The sequence below is a fragment of the Eutrema salsugineum genome, unplaced genomic scaffold (genome assembly GCF_000478725.1).
Source record: "Eutrema salsugineum unplaced genomic scaffold, Eutsalg1_0 scaffold_3, whole genome shotgun sequence".
Taxonomy (NCBI): domain Eukaryota; kingdom Viridiplantae; phylum Streptophyta; class Magnoliopsida; order Brassicales; family Brassicaceae; genus Eutrema; species Eutrema salsugineum.
The window spans coordinates 2,583,372-2,601,778 of record NW_006256756.1 but is presented as its reverse complement, the minus strand read 5'-3'; the positions used below and the strand labels follow the sequence as shown (position 1 = coordinate 2,601,778).

At 32.8% G+C, this 18,407-nt stretch overlaps 3 protein-coding genes across 3 annotated transcripts; all 3 read left to right on the top strand.

Moving 5' to 3' along the window:
- The first annotated feature begins 1,312 nt into the window (after positions 1-1,312).
- LOC18014548 (iron-sulfur cluster assembly protein 3) lies at positions 1,313-2,363 on the top strand. Its single transcript, XM_024154423.1, is given in 3 exon segments — positions 1,313-1,607; positions 2,017-2,071; positions 2,228-2,363. Coding segments are annotated over 3 exon segments (486 nt in total).
- Positions 2,364-2,840: 477 nt separating this feature from the next.
- On the top strand, positions 2,841-3,646 carry LOC18014547 (putative BTB/POZ domain-containing protein At2g40440). Its single transcript, XM_006396654.1, has 2 exons — positions 2,841-2,978; positions 3,167-3,646. The coding sequence occupies exons 1-2, from the start codon at positions 2,841-2,843 to the stop codon at positions 3,644-3,646; spliced, it is 618 nt and encodes a 205-aa protein (XP_006396717.1).
- A 12,141-nt stretch (positions 3,647-15,787) lies between these two features.
- On the top strand, positions 15,788-17,672 carry LOC18014546 (disease resistance protein RPS6). Its single transcript, XM_024154223.1, is given in 3 exon segments — positions 15,788-16,337; positions 16,425-17,020; positions 17,023-17,672. Coding segments are annotated over 3 exon segments (1,476 nt in total). The 5' UTR covers positions 15,788-15,867; the 3' UTR covers positions 17,433-17,672.
- Positions 17,673-18,407: the final 735 nt, after the last annotated feature.

The window sequence follows — 18,407 nt, the reverse complement described above, 5'->3', positions numbered from 1 at the left end:
TGGTCAAATAATATTACTGGGCTCACGAAGATTAATTGAAAGAGACCTAATTAATACTAAGCGAGCCCATTTTAAGTTTTTTTTTTTTGTTAATGTCCCATATCGCTAGAGTCATGTACATGATTGTCCCTCTGGGTACGTCGCTTAAATCAAGAATGGTCCAAATTTTTTTTGTAAAATTTTCCAAATCAATTATGAAAACCTTAAGTTCCTAATTTTCGTTGTTAAAATGGATGTGTTTCCATGTATGGTAAGTCATTACTTTTGAGTTTTGATTCAATAAACAACCCCTTTTTTAGGTTGAATTTGTCCTAATTCTATAGCAGAACTCGGAATGGGTCTCCAACGCTTGCATTGGTTTGATCAATCTCTTAACATTTTCATGACTCATGTGTCTATGTGTAAAAGGTAAATACTAATAGCCACTTTTTTCTAATTTGCTTTAATTTTGGAAGTAATTAAGGTTGCTGCATTCTAAACTCTACAATTTTTTTGTTTAAATTTGCTGGCAGGATCTTGCTCAAGTTCCATCAGTGAATTTCACGTTAGAACGCATCACATCAAACGATCAAATCACCGTTCATGTAACCATGCTGGAGTTGTAACTTTGGAAACATCTGTTTTGGTTTTATTAGCAGAGCCATGCTTGAGTTAAACCCTTTTTTTTTTTTTTTGACATCAGTTAAACCCAATTTATGTTGTGATAATCATAGGTACATATTACGCACACATGTGGTAAACCTTTGAGTAAAGGCTCTATCATGTGTTAGGTCAACTTTTATTTTGAAATTTTTTTTTATAATAAAATCAATAAAAATACATTAAAAATGAGAATCTGAATTTCATATCGCAATTGATTTGCGTGGTCTTATGAACCGTGGTCAATACTATTATTTAGCAAATTGTTTTTCAATAATTTTCCACTTAAAAACTCTATAAATTAATATTCGATAAACTAATAAACTCGATTAATTAATAAATTTTTTAGGTTCCAGATTTATGTTTTCGTTCAATTAATTTCTTTATAAATTAATAACTTTCTAAATTAATAAAATATAAGAGTCCCAATATTATTAATTTATAGAGTTTTTTTACTGTATTTTTAGTTAAATAAATATCTATTTTTTTGTTCAAATTTAAATACCTTTCTACAAATTTCCTTAACAATTTAAAACGGATAAATAAAATATGCTTTTAATTCACCGTGTAATGTAAGTTCCAGGTGAAGACAGCATTCGCATATATAAACACCATTAACCATTTAATCTGTCTCTAGAAAACCCTAGAATAAGCTCGAGAGAGAGAGTCAATAATGTTAAGGCAAACTGCAAAAACGACTCTTTTAGGGCTTTCTTCACGAAATTCTACACCGTTCCTTGTGGCTTCTTCTTGATTGTACCATTCGAATGTGATCGACCATTATGAGAATCCTCGAAACGTTGGATCTTTTGATATCAATGATCCTAATTTTGGCACGGGATTGGTCGGAGCTCCTCAATGTAGAGATGTAATGAAGCTTCAGGTTAAGTTCGATGGTTCCGGTCAAATCGTTGATGCCAGATTCAAGACCTTTGGTTGTGGCTCCGTTATTGCCGCTTCCTCCGTTGGTATATTTTTCTCTATGAGAGATTTTGTCTCTTCTAATTGCATAATTAGGGCTTTTCGTAATAGCTAGATTTGTTGAGTTGTGGATCTGTTGAATGTAATGTTCAGTATTTTTTAAATATATATTGGATGTTTTTAACAGTTGTGGATCTGTTGAACGTCAATGTCATATATATTGGTCACGGATGTGAGGTTTCTGATTGTTAACATCTCGTGTGTCAAAATTCGAAAAGATCTTTCGTCAAATGTTTGTTTAAGTAATTCCAAAATAAATATCTTGTGATAGTTAGTATATTCAGTTTTTGGAATTATCACCTTGTATGGTGAAACAACTTTGAGCTCTCCTCTCAATGCTAAGTTTATAAAGTTTAGTGATGTTCGTTAATGTTTCTCTTTTCTTTTTCTTTTTAGCTACTGAATGGATCAAGGGTAAATCCATGGAGGAAGTCTTAACCATAAAGAACTCGTAAGTGGCGTTTTCGTTTGTGGTTTCAGTTATTGGAATCAAAGTCTAATGATATGATTGATTAGTGTGATTGCATGCCTTGAGTCTTCGATCTTATTATATAAAGCTTGATGGTTTTCTTTATGGAAATCACTCAATATGGTTAAAATTTTGCAGGCAAATCGCAAAGCATCTATCGTTGCCACCAGTAAAGTTACAATGCAGTATGCTTGCAGAAGACGCCATCAAGGCAGCGGTTAAAAACTTCAAGGAGAAGCAAGCCGACGCTAATGGAGAAACCATCGAGGCCTAGTTCCACTAATCTACAACGTATTCGAATCAAGGTGAAATTATTGGATGAAAAAGAATAAGAGTTTTCAACGAATGGTAATGTTTGGTTGTTTAAGTTTTAAATTTTACTTGTTAAGCACTTTTAATCACACATCTGAGGATGTTTTATTTAATGTTGACACAACTGAGAATTCTTCTTCTTTCTCTGTGAATCTGTGATCTTAATAAGTGTATATTGGAACTGATGACCCCATATAAATTCTTATACTGCTGATTGGTCCTCTTACCTTGGTTACTTATAGATATTCCAAGAGAGGTGAGACATTAAAAGTTTGGATTCGGAAGTCCTAGTGTATTAATGTTTCTTCCGAGTCCTCTCTATTACCAAAGTATTGGAAATCGTAAAAGGAAAAATTTAAAGTCATAATTTTGACCATCATCTCCGGATTCTCCATATAAACTCAATCAAATTCAAGCTATCACTCAATATCATATTGTTATGGAGAAACAGACCAGCCTAGCCATTTTCTCTGGTGGATTTGCAAATGTCTTGGAAGAACAGTGGCAAGTCGATGTGCAGCTCAAGGCAGGGGACAGTGACGATGGTGCAACTATCTCCGCCCACAAACTTGTTCTGGTCTCTATTCTTTTTCTTTCTATTTATTCCTTTTCATCGGTTCATCAAACAGTTCTTGAAACGCTTTCATGCTCTTTATTTTTTTTTTTTAAAAAAGGAGATTTGTGTTCTTCCTTGGAATTAGTATCTATGGGTGGCTAATGATGTTATGTTTATTTTTTTATTCAAATATGTGGGAGTTTAAATAGGCCGCAAGATCTAAGGTGTTTAGGAAGATGCTGGAGCAGGATGAGTCCAAAGCTTCGTTAGGAATGGAGATAATCACTCTCTCAGAGATGAAACACGAAGAGGTAAAAGCTTTGGTTGAGTTCTTGTACAGTGATGGCACCATGCCTTGTGAAGAAATGCATGCTCGGTCACTCTATCTCGCGGCCGATAAGTATGAGATTCCACATCTACGAAATCTATGCAGAAACCAGCTCATATCTTCTTTAAATTTGTCTAATGCTCTTGACATTTTGGAGCTTGCCCAAATCCCTTTCGACAACGCCCTCAACGACGCTGCATTAGTGTTTATCAAAACAAATATATCAAAAATTGTTAGCTCGGATGAGTTGAAGTTGTTTGCAGCCAGTAACCCAAATCTTACAATAGAGATAATGAAGGCTTCGTTTAAACGGACTAGAAACAACGATTACTATTACTGTTATAGCTGTGGCCGTTGGTAGAAGAACCACATTGTAGCTTTTGTGTGTCTCACTTTGACAAATCACAAAATCATTTTATCATTTTTATGGGATTGGATTTATTTGTTTTTACAAACTTGACAATATTTTTTTTTTAATAGTTAGTTTTTTTTTGTAGCAAGTATACAGTTACATACTTACATGTAAATGTGGAAAAAATATTTAGAAAGCATGTTGCTTGACAAATCACAAATGGTTGTCAAGCAACCAACCATTTTTCAGAAAAATAATAGTAGTTGAAGAGTTTGGAAGAAAGCTTTTGCGACGAAAATAAATCTTTTAGTTCTTTTTTGAAACAAAGGTTACAAATAAAATCATTTATAACGTAGTTATTTTTGAAAAATACACATCCCTATTTATATGGGTCAGCATCCAATTGTAGTCGCATAATTATAAAATTGTAAGTTTTTTTTTTTTTTTAAAGATCGTCATAGATTGACCCTCAACTAATACAAATCCACTATTATGTTTTTGTTTTACTAGCCCCTTGGAAAATTGGTTTTTTCATACTTGATCTTTCAAAAAATGTTAAACTCATGCTTAAACAATTTTTTGGCGTAAACCTACTTAGTCTTTTGAATTCTTTGAATTTCAACTTTAAAGTATTGGCTTTGTGCGAAAACATATTTCCGTCTAATTAAAGTTAACTCGTCGTCAAAGCTCGTCTACGTGGACGCCACATCACCTACGTCGTGTTTTGAATGGTCGAAGTTTGTTAAAAATATTGACAAATGAGAAAACGTTTGTTTCTGGGCATAACATATAAAAAAAATGGGCCTAAAATCACATGTGAAACTATGTCGTATTCAGTTTTTACACACTTCAAAATTAAACCCCAACAGACATTTAAGTTTCCTTCTCTCTATCGTGTTATTCATCGAACAGAGTAGAACCAATCTCAAGTTTGCAAACCCTAAAAGCAATTTCGCTGTTGAAGTCGTGTTTGTGTTTGCTTATCATTCAGTTCGGCGTGATCATGAGGTAAACGCTTATATAATGTTTTTTCATTCTGAATTAGTGTAGATTATGTAAACGCTAATCTACGGCGTTCATTGTTAATGCTTTTCGTTCATGGCTGCGTTAAGATCGGTTTATGGTGAACAGATCAGCAAACTTATTTGTTCTAAAATACTATGTAACTTCAGGGTTAAGGGTTATATAAATTATATAATACTGAGTTTTTTTTCTGGTGTTGCTGTTTTTAGTTCCGAAGATGCTGCGTTTCAAGTTTATTTCAACGGAAAGTTTGAGATTTCACTGCAAAACAATACCAGATACGTTGGAGGAGAGTGTGAATCGCTTGTTTGTCATCCGAGAGACTTGTTTGCTAAGATTAGAGAGAGCTTCAACGTTTCTCTTTCTGGACAAAGGATATGGTACAAGCTTCCATTCGAAGAGCTGTCGGAGCTCAAGTTGATTTGCGATGGATCAGCAAACTTTCGAAGAATGTGTGAAGCTGTGTTCTGGACAAAAGCTGTGGATATTTTCGTGGAGCGTGATGATAACTTTCCAGAGAGAGTAGCTGATTTAGTGGTTCAAAATGAAGGTGACGATGCTCAAAACAGAGGTGGTCTTCATGATGAAATCACTTTGGAAGATCATGTGCCTGAAGAGGATGAAGAAACTCGGGAAAAAAATAGTGATGATGAGAGGCTTGAGGAAGAAGCTATTGCTGAGGACGAAGACAAACAAGCTGATATTTCAGAGGATACTCCTCCGAATTCAGACTCTGAAGACTGTGGTGGTGGAAGACGATTTTTGACTTGCAAAAAAAGGAAGTGGTGATCTTAAACTTGCTCAAGTCTTCGACAGCATTGCAGAGTTCAAGGATGCAGTGGTCGACTATGTGCTTAGGGAAGGATACAATGTGAAGTATACTAAATGGGGATCAGAGCAGTCTCAGGTGAAGTGTGCATTGGGTGGAGAGTGTAAGTTCGTAATATATTGTGCATTTGAGAAACCAATTCAAAGCTACATGATCAAGACCTGTGACATCGAACACACATGCATGAAAGATGGGCATAGCAAGGTAATAAAAGATGGGGTTATTGCTAGACTGTTTCTGAATGACATCAAGAGGAATCCGGATTACAGGCCTGCTGATATGCAAGATGCATTTGAGGATAAATACAACATTGTTGTCACCAACGATCAATGTAGAAAAGCTAAGAGAAAAGCTTTGGATATCATTCAAGCCGAACATGATGGAGGTTGTGGTTCAAGAGCCTCCTGCCAAGATTACCAAGCTGACTAGAGAAGGTAGAATCTCACATTGTGGAGGTTGTGGTTCTGTCGGCCACAATATTAGAAAGTGTCCAGTAACAGTCTATGTTCCAAAGCCAAAGGCTAAGCGCAATGTAGATGTCATTGAACTTTGTGATGGACCAAGCCAAACCCAGCCATCACAAAATGGAGTGTGAAGGTCAATTTTTAATTCTGTAATCTGATTGTTTTCGAAAATTATGTTTTGATTCTCACCAGACTTTTTTTTTGTCATGAGTTTGCAGTGTGTTAGGTGAGCATAAGCGGGTCCTCAAGGTCGTGGAGATGAGGATGAGGAGTGCTGTTTTAGAATTTTGTTTGGTTTCAGTTTTTTTCTTTTTGTTTCTTTTTCCAAACTATTGCTGTGGCTTACGTTTGAAATTTCGTTTATTTTAGAATTTCGTTTGGTGTCTGTGGCTTACGTTTTGTTGTTTTGCATCGTTCGGTATTGACATGAATGTCTCTTTGTGTTTCTTGTTCAATACTATTGCTCCTCGAAAAACAGGTTTCATTATTTTTTTCAAATGAATTTGAATGTCTCTTATATTGATGTTATGTTTGCTAGGAAAATAGAAGACCAGAAAGTTAACAAGAAACAAAGAATTAAAAATTTAAAAGTTAACAAGAAACAAAGAATTAAGAACCCTGAAAACAAGAAACAAAGCCCAGCTAGATTTTACAATTAGTGTTTCACAACTAGACCAGAAGAAAGAACAAAAATTGAAAACAGACCTCGAGAGTATTAGGAGGCAATTGAAGTCTCTGAAAATTTTGTATGCCATTCATGAGCCTCCAATAATTTTTCCATATTAACTAATGGATAATCCTCAGCAACAAATTCATAGTAGTTTAAGTAAAGCAGACTTGGAGTATCAAACGAAAAGCTCTTTGGATTTGCCAGAGTTTCAAGCCTTCACAATCACAACCGGTGTCGTGGAGACTTAGTTTTATGAGGCTTGCACTTGACACAGTTACATCCCAATTTCTCCACTCCATATTAGCCATTCGTAATTCCTCAAGCACAGGGAAAGAAGGAAGAAATTTCTCAATATCATCACAAAAAATCATCTCCGAGTCAATATCAAGACTTTTAAGCATTGGTAAAGAAAAGCCCATATCGTGATGCCACCAATCAACAGATCGTTCACTTCTTAATTTTAGCTTAACTAGTGTCCCACTTACGAACATCTCTTCAGACAGATAGTAACTAGTTTCTTTGATATCGTCCCAGGAAAAATCAATGAAAAGATCAAGATCTGAAACACCACGCCGCAGCACATTACGTATCCAACGATTCACAATATCTGGATGGACACAAGTTATACACTTGAGAGACAAATTCTTAATAGGAGAATCATTCTGCATACCCATTACTCTGGCAAACTTGTGACTAACGTGATTTAACAAAACTAACGTGACAATACCAACTCTGTTTAGGATTCTTGGTTACTATCCTTTTTCGTGGTTTAAACTCTGTTTCAAACCCAAACTCATACTTCATAATATAATGATGACATAATATCCAAAACAAGGAAACCAGGATCAGCATTCAAATCGAAACAAAAAGAAAACAAACAAAAAGAAAACAAACAAGGAGAAGAAGTGTCGAGGGGTTGAAGAAAAACATTAAAAGATGTCGTTTTCTCATTTGTCAATATTTTTAACAAACTTCGACCATTCAAAACACGACGTAGGTGACGTGGCGTCCACGTAGACGAGCTTTGACGTCGAGTTAACTTTAATTAGACGGAAATATGTTTTCGCACAAAACCAATACTTTAAGGTTGAAATTCAAAAAATTCAAAGGATTAAGTAGGTTTCAAATTGTTTAAGCATGAATTAAACATTTTCGGAAAGATCAAGTATGAAAAAGCCAATTTTCCCTAGCCCCTTTAACTTCCTTTCTTCAGGTGAGGATGATAATTTCTAATATATGCTCATATCCACCTTATTTACGATGTTATTTCGGAATAAGTGATTTAATTTAACCGTATTTCTTATCATTTTATTTCTATATATATCAACCTTAAACTGAACCATTAATTAATTCTGTCTTACAAATATTATAATACTAATATTTTTGGTTCATTGAGAAATTCATATTATAATTATATCATATCATATATAATATAAGCGAAGAAAAATTTTAGTTTTAAGTTTTCTCATTCAATTTCAAGGTAGTTAATTACCCTTTACCCCTTATAAAAAATTAATTAATATTATAATATAATTAATAGTTCAAATTAAGTTTAAAAATGTTTTATATTAAAAAAAAGTCTCCTAATGTCTACCAAAAATCCAACCGATTTTAGTTACTAATTGGTCGTGTAGGTTAATATTGTGTTAACACACGAAAAACTTAATTGGGGCTACAGCCCAATCACATGCGGCCGCCGTTATAATAATAATAAAAAAACCTCAAACCCATTCATATTTTTTAAGTATGACATTCTTGACATGATAATTCACATCGTAGGTTTAACCTAGCATTATCTTTTAAATTGGTTATTTGCGAGATGATTAACTTTATGATGATTAACATACCAACTTTTTGTTTTTCTCATTGGATTAAGTTTCCTTTTCATCTGTAATTCTTATCTTTTACCTTCTAAATTCGGTTTTGGTGGTGATGGCTCTGGTTCGCCGTAAATGGGTTTTGGTCATCATTTGTTTCCAATAACACAATCCCATCAATCCTTTGTTATAGTTTCAGTTCATTAGCTATGAGATGGATCTATAGAATAGCTATTCTACAAATTTGATTTTGATCTATTCTGTTTTAAATTGTTAACCATGTTCCTTGGTGGGTATGAGTATTTGAATTGATTTAAAAAAGCTGTAAAGCTTGCGACTTTCGATCAACAATTGCCTCGATATGTTCATTTTTTCTTGGAGATTTTGAGTCATTTTTCCTAATCTTTCAATATTCTTTTGAGCTATGTGAAGCGGTTACACTGCTATTTAAGCCATGTGTTTCTTAAATGTTACACAACTTGGGGCTTCAAATATATTCATTCATATCTCTTAAGGTTTGTTTCCGTTGGTCAATATCAGGTATTTATGTGTCTCATGTTGTGAATCAACATAAGATTAGCCATACTTAATATGGTTTGTATATTTTGGGCTTTATGTGTATTCGTTTATATATGTACTGATCGAATTTTGTTTTACTTTTTTGAAGGAGAAGGTTTTCAAGTTTTGACTTTCCATCTCCATTTGCTGTTGATGACGTTGATTCAGGGAATCCATGTGAGATTCTTTACTTTGGAGATAATGAATTATTGTGAAACCTCAAATTCTTCCCATGTTGATCTCTTTTTCGTATGGCGGAGATTTGACCTCTGTATAAATCTGTAACTGGTTCTTTAGACAAGTATTTCCTCATCACGAATCTGGTATTCACGTCTTCGAATCTCTTTGCTATCTTTGTTTTTAGATTATCCTAAATCTGGTTGTCGAAGATCTAAATCTGATCAACTGATTTCATTCTTTGTTTCCTTTTTGACCGTTTCTTTTACCCAGTATAGGTTCTCTCTTCTATTGTTTTGTTTATTTGTTTTGTTCCTTTGGTTACCTTTGATTGAAGCATCTTTGTATTTTGTATCCTTTTTTTAAGAATCCAGGTTTGACTTGATCGGTACCCCAATCCTATCACGTCCCTGTGCTTCTTTTGTCATAGATACAACCCCCAGATTCAGTTTTTCTGGCTTCCCATGAGGTTTGTTCGATTAATCCTCTTTATTTATCATGGGTTTACTTTTATCGCTTTCTGTTCATTCTGAGATATTGGAGTGCTGTATGCATTGTTTCTTTTCGTTCGAGGTTTCGGTTTCTTAGGATATACATGTTTCTTGTGTAACACGTATCTGGTCTTAATTATGAGTTTTACTTTTTTTTTTTTTTTTGTGTTTTTCCTGTGGTTTTTTAGCTTAGACTTTATATTCTATGTCATCTTCCTTTCTCAGAACGCTCTTCATCTTTTGTGGCCTCTGTTTTTTTTTTTTTTGCTTTCATGGATCTTTGGTTTTGTTTAATGGGCTGTTTGTAGATATTAGATGTTACATTGTTGAATCCAAAAAAAAGATAAGAATTGACAAGAAAGAGAGGCAAAAGGTACAAAAAAGATTGTTTATCTATGCTCCATAAGAGAAGATGTTAGTGGCCCTCAAAACATAATGATGTATGCTAAAACAAAATATGAGATATGGAATTTAAGAATATTAAGCTGGTACAAACCCTGTTTGAAATGCTGGTGGAAAAGTGACGTTTTCTCCTACTTGTACTTTTTTATAAGATTATGATATGACGGTTTCTCCTACTTGTATAAAAGGGAGAAATAGAGAGAGACAAAGAGATAGAGGAATTTAGAGAAAGGGAGTGAGAGGGAGAAAGAGAGAGAAAGATAAAGAGAGATAAAGAGAGAGAGAGAAAGAGAGTTATTGATCGACATTCTATCACTGTAATTTCATCTTTCCGTGTTTTTAATTTCTGTTATACTAATTATAAGTGTATAGTTTTTTTTTCGCTTTGTTAGTTTTATGTTGTTGTTTTTAGGATAACGATAAAGAAATGACTTAAGATTTTGATTACATCCAGAAAAATAAAGTCATAAAACAAGACTATGAATGTTGTATATAAAAAAGCAATTTATAATTTTTTAAAATCTGTTTTTTTGTTTTCTTTTAATCAATATGGTTTTGGTACAATTATTGGTCTTCTTGGTCTTTTTTAGTTTCTGCAAATAAGTATTATTAGTTATTATTTTATTTTTATGTTTTTGTTGATCATATGTTTAACATTGTTGTTATATTTGTGTTTGTTTTAATAATAAATATTTGGTAAATTTAATCATCTAACTAATATGATTATTTGATGAAATATTTCCACCCGCGCAAGGCGCGGACTAAACACCTAGTTTTTATTGGTGAGATACCGATAAAGTATATCATCAATATAATAATAGTAATATATGTAATATTGTTTAATTAGAGAATCTTTATGATAAAATCTTATAAAATAAGAATTATACATAATTTTAAGAAATTATCAAAATATATCTTTTTAAAATCTCAGATTTTTTATCTAATATATTTATTATTAATTTTTTAGCCAAAATAATGCTAACACTAATTAAATATTTAAATGTTATTGTGTAACCTTAACTAATATTAATTAAAATAATATTAATATATAATTTAGATTTATGCATAATATATAGAGCTTGATAGATAAATAATCATATTTTATAATCTATAACAAAGTTAACAACATATAACTATTAATTGATATTCTAAACTATTAAAATGACATGTGTCTATTGGGGAAAAAGTTTCTCAGTTTAACCTCAAACCGAACATTTACTCTGTATTACTTTTTAATTTTAAAATTTCGAATTGCCTTTCTTCCATCCATTTTAGTAAAAACCATTGACATTTTTCTATTCAACATATCTCTATAAATTATGGTCCTTTGACTATATTTTGATTATTGATCGAATAAATCTCCATTCATATGGATTAGGTAAGAGATCATTATATATTCTTTTCTATTTTTTTCCAATGTTTGTGTTATATGTATAACCAGCGATATAAGTGAGAAAAATTTCATTAAACAGTCTTAAGAAAATATCATCACAAAATGGCTATCACCATGAAAAAATTAGTCGCATTTGTATTCACTATCCTTTTCATCATATCTTTTGTTCAGAGTCGTACGACAACACTGTCAACACGAGGTACTAGTTTTTTTCTTACTAGATGAGAACCCCTGCCAATGCGCGGGTATTTGTTTATATCTTTTTAATTTAAATTTTATGTCGTTTTGTTTTTTTTCGTCGGTTGATAACACTTTCTCGTTTCAATATAAGTTTTGTAGTGAAAAAGTACATATATATTTATGGAGGACAATAGATATGAAGTAAAAGATCGTATCTCTTAATATCATATTTGAACACATTATAGCTATTGTCTTTATAAGTATGCAGTTCATACTGTTTTTTTTTTTTTTTGAGAAAAGGTTTTTATGCAGTTCATACTTGAAAATTTATATAGAATAGTTTTAGACGGAACCTGTTTTTTTTTGGCTTCTCTAATGCATATCCGCATTGCTCTTTTTGATCTTGCTGTTTCTGGATCCGGTGATCCAATTTTCATTTATTATTTACCAATTATTTCAGCAGATATCTTTGTTGGTGTTTATATTTCAGTAGTTTAACCTTCATGCTCCACTTTCACCAATTCCATTGCTTGACTTCGTTTGTTCACTGCAAACCAAAGGAATACATATTATTGTAACTGAGTAAATTACTAAACTTATCGGAAGAAAGGAAGAAGTTGGAGTAAAAGGAAGAAAGGAAGAGTAAAAGGAAAATAATAATTATAAAAAAAAAGGAAGAAGTTGGAGTGACCATTAGTTTTAGGAATTGCCTTTCTTTGTTTGGTTCCTGCTAACTGGAACTGAAAGTTAGAATTTAGAAGAGATACTCGGTCTATTTTATTTTATTTTACTCTAAGTTCTTTTCTTTTTTTGGGTCCAACTTACTCTAAGTTCTTAAGCTGAGTTTTCCTGCTTTTTTTGTGAAGATCAATGTTGGAAATGAACTCTCCGTAAGTTTTGTTGAACAGTGAATTTGATCTCTGAATTTTCTGATTTTGTTTTTGAGCTTATATAATAGGTCTGTCCAATTGTTGATGTGTTTATTGAGGTGTAGTTAATGTATCCGTTACTAACAATTAAGGTCGTTACTAATACGTTTTTTTGTCATAATGTATTGTGTTGTGACTGTTTAAAATCCACCATTGCGTTATTTGTCTGGCTAGAGTTGTTGAACATTGGGACCTGCTTTCTATGAAAAAATGACCGAGTTCTTTGGCATAATGACAAAACAGGGGAATACTGAGTAAGAAGTAGTTATTGGGATAAGAACCGGTGTGCTGACTATGTTCTGCCAAAAGAAAGATTGAGATCAAACTGTTCTTATGAACAAACCAGAATTATGAAGTTATGAAGTGAAAAAAAAGGCTGAAGCAAAGAGTATTTTTTTTTTACCTTATTAGATCCTCGACATGAATTAACCAACCACTTGTGAGATTTCGACATCTCTACTTCTCCATGATTCCTGTAATTAAAGCGCTACCTTCATATCTTTTTTTGCAAAAGAAAAAGTGAACTTTCAAAATCACGAAGTAAATATGAATCAAATAAACATACCCGAGGTAAATAGGCATAAAGAGAGGATAATGAGAAAAAGTTTCACAATGATCCTCAGAAAGTACATATCAGAGAGGATTTGAGGATTCTGAGTAGATGAGTTTGTCACGCAGGAAAGAGAGTGTTTTTCTTTTTAACTTGTCTCAATTTATTTTTTAGAGTGAGCGTTTTTTTTAATGAAGATTTTAAGTTGCCACATGTTACTCTCTCCAGTGCTGATGTGTCAAGCAGCTGGAGAGAGTTGAGCAAGTATTATATATAAGAATAGATGATTACCCACGCAAATGCGTGGGTTTTTTTTTTAATTATTATTTATCTAATGCTTAAAACTTAAATTAAATTTAGATTTTTGGTTGTTTTTGGATATTCATGTAGAAAAAATTAATTTTTTACTTATTTTCTTAAGGTGTTTTTTTTTTGTTAGCATTTTTATCGGCTCTTTTTTTTGGATAAATTTATTGGTTTTTTTTTGTTAGTTTTTTACATATTTTCTTAAAATATTCTTAGTTTGGTTGGCTTTTATATTGGCTTTTTCTTTTGTCTTCAAAAAACTTATTAAACTTTCATTTACTAAAAACCGTTAATTTCTTCTTTTAAGACTACACCATCTTTTTTTTTTTGAACATCATAAACAAATCTGATATAAGAATCCATCAAATCTAGATATGTAATTAATATTTTCTTTTACTGGTATCAAAAGTAGTAAGATAATTTTCATGATTATTCAAACACAAAAAAATTTGCGGCATCAAATTGTTCTTCAAATCAGAGTAGCTTACATGATCATTATACCACCCATGACTTCTTCTTTTTCTGTTATGTGAATAAAATTCAACCTAGAACAAACCATTAGCGAATTTTTACTTTTTTGTAAAACTTACTCAAGTTTACTAAATTCGGTGGTTATCTTTAACTTACCTAAACAAATGTTCCATTTTTTTCCTTGCTTGTTTCCAACGCTCGTTTACTTTGATTTCCATGCATGTATTGTATTCAATTATTTGTTATAGTGTTTTATTCAAACCATGTTAAGAAGATCACTGCATCATCAACTTGGAAATATAACGCTAACCATTTGCCAATATAATTGATCATCTTCCCTCCGTTAAGCGAACCCCTATAGATTCTCTAATAATCAAAATATGAAAAGTCATAATAATTTTTTTTTTCTTTTTCTATGATCATGTAAGTTAAAAAATGTTTAGTAACAAAAATTAAATTAGTAGCAAATTTCTCTTTTGAAAACCCAAATAAGCAAGATAAAAAAAGTTTATCAGTAATTCTCAGAGTAACTAATCATCTTTCATAAGTTCATAGTCACCATAATTGAGAAATGTATGTATCAAATTAATATTCAAACAGTAAAGTAAAAAAAAAAGAGAGTTCTTGATCACAGCAAATTTGAAAGTCGTCTTGCTATTTACTATTTATAGAATTCTCGAACAAAATTCTTCTTCTCCTTTAAACGAACACAATTGAGTGTTATCGTTATTGTCTCTGGCCGTAACCAATAAATAAATCTAAAACTGTAGATATGTGGATAATGTTTATTGTTGTAGGCTTCTACATAGAACGTGCATAAGTTACAATTTAAAGTTATAGATTAGAGATTTATCAGAAAATTTAGAGTTATCTTAACTTTTTTCTTCTCTTTTTTTCTCTTTCATATATGCGTTGAAACATGTAGAAAAAAAATCTTCATATTAATAATGTTTGAAGCGTCATTAAGAATAGGAGACATCAAAAGCTGAAATTAAAAAGCCATCATAATAAATAATCAAATTATAGAGAAAATGATTATGAAAATAATTAGTTTTAATTTAATTTTTTAAATAACAAATAAATGAGTTGATGTGTCATAAAAATGAATGCTGATGTGTCAAGTTTGTGAGACTCAACTGAGTCTTTATATAATAAATAACAAATAAATGAGTTGATGTGTCATAAAAATGAGTGCTGATGTGTCAAGTTTGTGAGACTCAACTGAGTCTTTATATAATAAATACCTCACTTAATAATTATGGACTTGATTTTTGTCCTTATGAATAATGTGCATATTGGTTTAATGATTTTTATAAATAAACAGGTAATAGAATATTGTTTGACGCCGTGACTTGCTACGGAGGATTTGATCCATGTCATAATGGGGACGTTGGTTGCACTGAATTTTGTAAACAACATAAAGAGGATTTTGGCGTATGTAATAAATACAGCGGATGTTGTTGTCATACAAATGTTTGAATATAGATTTGAATTAATTTAATCAAATGTATTGGTATATTTCTTTCAATAATAACATCAAATAGTGTCCAGAATGAATAAATAATTATTACCAAATCATCTTACGCAATTTCCCATTCTCATATCTGTAAGCCAAATTGGTAAGTGTCAAACATATTTTTTGACATTAACAAATTGAAGGCTCAAGAGTTATTGGATGGATATTTTGTACTTTACTTCACTGGATGACGTTAAAAAAAGAGTTTTATTCACTACTGATTTATGTTTCCTTAAAAAATAAAATAAAATAAGGCTGCTGACAAAACAAAATTAAAAATTAGAAAAAATAAACACCACCCAGTCAACTCAAGAGTCAACTGAGGAAGGAATCTTCAGTCAAGTTTCATCGGAGACGACGACGAAGGTGAGCGAACTCTTTACGTCTTCTTTTTATTCGAGTCTCATAATCTCTCATTCGTTGCGCCATTTTTCTTCATCCTAAGCATCTTTTCATGGCTCATTCTTCTTCTCTTCCTCGCAATTGGGTATACGACGTCTTCCCGAGCTTCAGCGGAGAAGATGTTCGACAAAAATTCCTCAGTCACTTTCTCAAGGAGCTAGATCGGAAATTGATAATTGCTTTCAAAGATAACGAGATCGAGAGAAGCCAATCGCTAGATCCCGAGCTTACATGAGCGATTAGGGATTCGAGGATCGCCGTCGTAATCATTTCCAGAAACTACGCATCTTCAAGCTGGTGCTTGAACGAGCTGCTTGAGATTGTTAACTGCAAAGATGAAACTGGTCTATTGGTGATTCCGGTTTTCTACGGTTTGGATCCTTCTCATGTTAGGAAACAGAACGGCGATTTTGGGGACGTCTTTGAGAAGACTTGCCAGAACAAAACACCGGATGAGCAAAATCTGTGGCGGAGAGCTTTGACTGATGTAGCTAATATGCTGGGATATCATTCTTCGAAATGGTACGGTCTTTTGCACTTTTTGATTCTTGTTGGTTGTTGTTTCTTTGCTTATGTATCGATTATCTTCTTTGTTGCTGCTATTGTTAGGGATAATGAATCAAAAATGATAGAAGAAATCGCCAATGATGTTTTGGTTAAACTGGATTTAACTCTATCAAAGGGGTTTGAGGATTTTGTTGGCATCGAAGATCACGTAGCAGAGATGAGTTCATTGTTGCGTTTGGAATCCGAGCAAGTGAGGATGGTTGGGATATGGGGCTCCTCGGGGATTGGCAAGACTACCATTGCAAGAGCTCTGTTTAGTCGACTCTCTCGTCATTTTCAAGGTAGTGTCTTCATAGACAGTGCTTTCATATCTAGGTGTAAGAAAAACTACCACAAGGCCAATCCAGATGACTATAACATGAAGTTGCATTTGCAAAGAACTTTTCTGTCTGAGATTTTCGGGAAAAGGGATATAAAGATGGATCATATAGGTGCAATGGGAGAGAGGCTAAAGCATCTGAAACTTCTTATTGTTCTTGATGATTTGGATGATCAAGTGGTGCTAGATGCCTTGGCTGGTCGAACTCAGTGGTTTGGACGTGGGAGCAGAATCATTGCGATTACAAAAGACAAGCATCTTTTGAGAGCCCATGGGATTAAATATATTTACAATGTTGGTCTCCCGTCTGAAAAGCAAGCTCTCAGATGTTTTGCAGATATGCTTTCAAGAAAGATTCACCACCTTATGGTTTCATGGGACTTGCTTCTGAAGTTGGAAAGCGTGCAGCTAGTCTTCCTTTGGGTCTCAACGTTTTGGGTTCGTATTTGCGAGGGAGGAACATAGGGGATTGGATGGATATGCTTCCTAGGCTTCGTAATAGGCTAGATGGAAACATTCAGAAGACTTTGAGAGTCAGCTACGATGGGTTAAGTAGCGAAGAAGATAAAGAGTTATTTCGTCATATCGCATGTCACTACAAGAAAACACAGTTTTTGCGACTACCGTTTGCGACCACAATGTTGGTCGCAAATATTTGCGACTACTTTGTAACTACTTTGCGACGACAAAGCGACTACCAAAAACATAAACACATATTATTTGGTATTTAATGACGAAACTTGGGCGTCGTTAAGTAGTCAATAATTAGCAACTATTTAGCGACGAATAGTTCAATTTTTAGGGATAGTCGCAAATCAGTCTCAATTTGCGACTATATGGCGACTGTATTTTTAGTCGGGAAATGTAGTTGTAACGTAGTCGCAAATCAGCGACCATTTTGCCACGTTTTTCTGTCATTACTGTTGTGTCGCAAAGTTGTCTGCCAATAAAGTTAAAAAATTTGAAGTGGTAAAAGTCTCACATCGAAAAAAGAGAATGAATGTCAAGTTCAACATGTTTTAGAAATAGCAAACAGTTGATGTCGGTTTAATAGGTCAGATTGAGGAAATCGAAATTGATAGTTTGGTAGAGGGTATTCAACCTTGCGAAGAAATTGATTACGAAATCGAAGACGCTGAAGCAGAAGATGAATCTCTTTGTAACTTATCAACTTCAGATGATGATGATGAAGAATTTGATTAATACTCTAATTTGTATAATTTATTTATCTTTATAACATAACTAGTATGCATATCCAAAAAAAATGTAAAAATTTAGTGTAGCTTATATATTCATTTCCTAAACTACAATTCATGAGTTAAAAATGCAGCTTACTGGATATGAGTCTTGTATAGAAATTAGAGGTTGAGAGTTTGACTCTCAGCTTGAAAATTTTTTTAAAAATTTTGGGAAGGAGTCAGAAAAACGTCGTAACTAACTGACTATTTTGCGACTACCTCTGTTATACATTTACTAACAAACATTTTCTAGTGTAGTTGTATATTAGTCGCCAAGAGTGTCGATTGTGCGACTATTTAGCGACGAACACCTGAATCTGAGACTGATTTTTTACTACTTAACGACTATCTAAACTCTTAAAAAGAGAAACTTCAAAACCGAATTCTAAATATGATATGTTTAACATTTTAAATTTTATTTGAACAAATCTATACCTTAAATATTCAGAAAAGAGAAAAAATAAATAA

Excerpts from the sequence above, each read along its gene's own strand:
- LOC18014547 (XM_006396654.1), top strand. The coding sequence starts at position 2,841 with ATGGAGAAACAGACCAGCCTAGCCATTTTCTCTGGTGGATTTGCAAAT. Across the intron at positions 2,979-3,166 it reads CCGCCCACAAACTTGTTCTG|GCCGCAAGATCTAAGGTGTT; the intron begins GTCTCTATTCTT and ends GAGTTTAAATAG.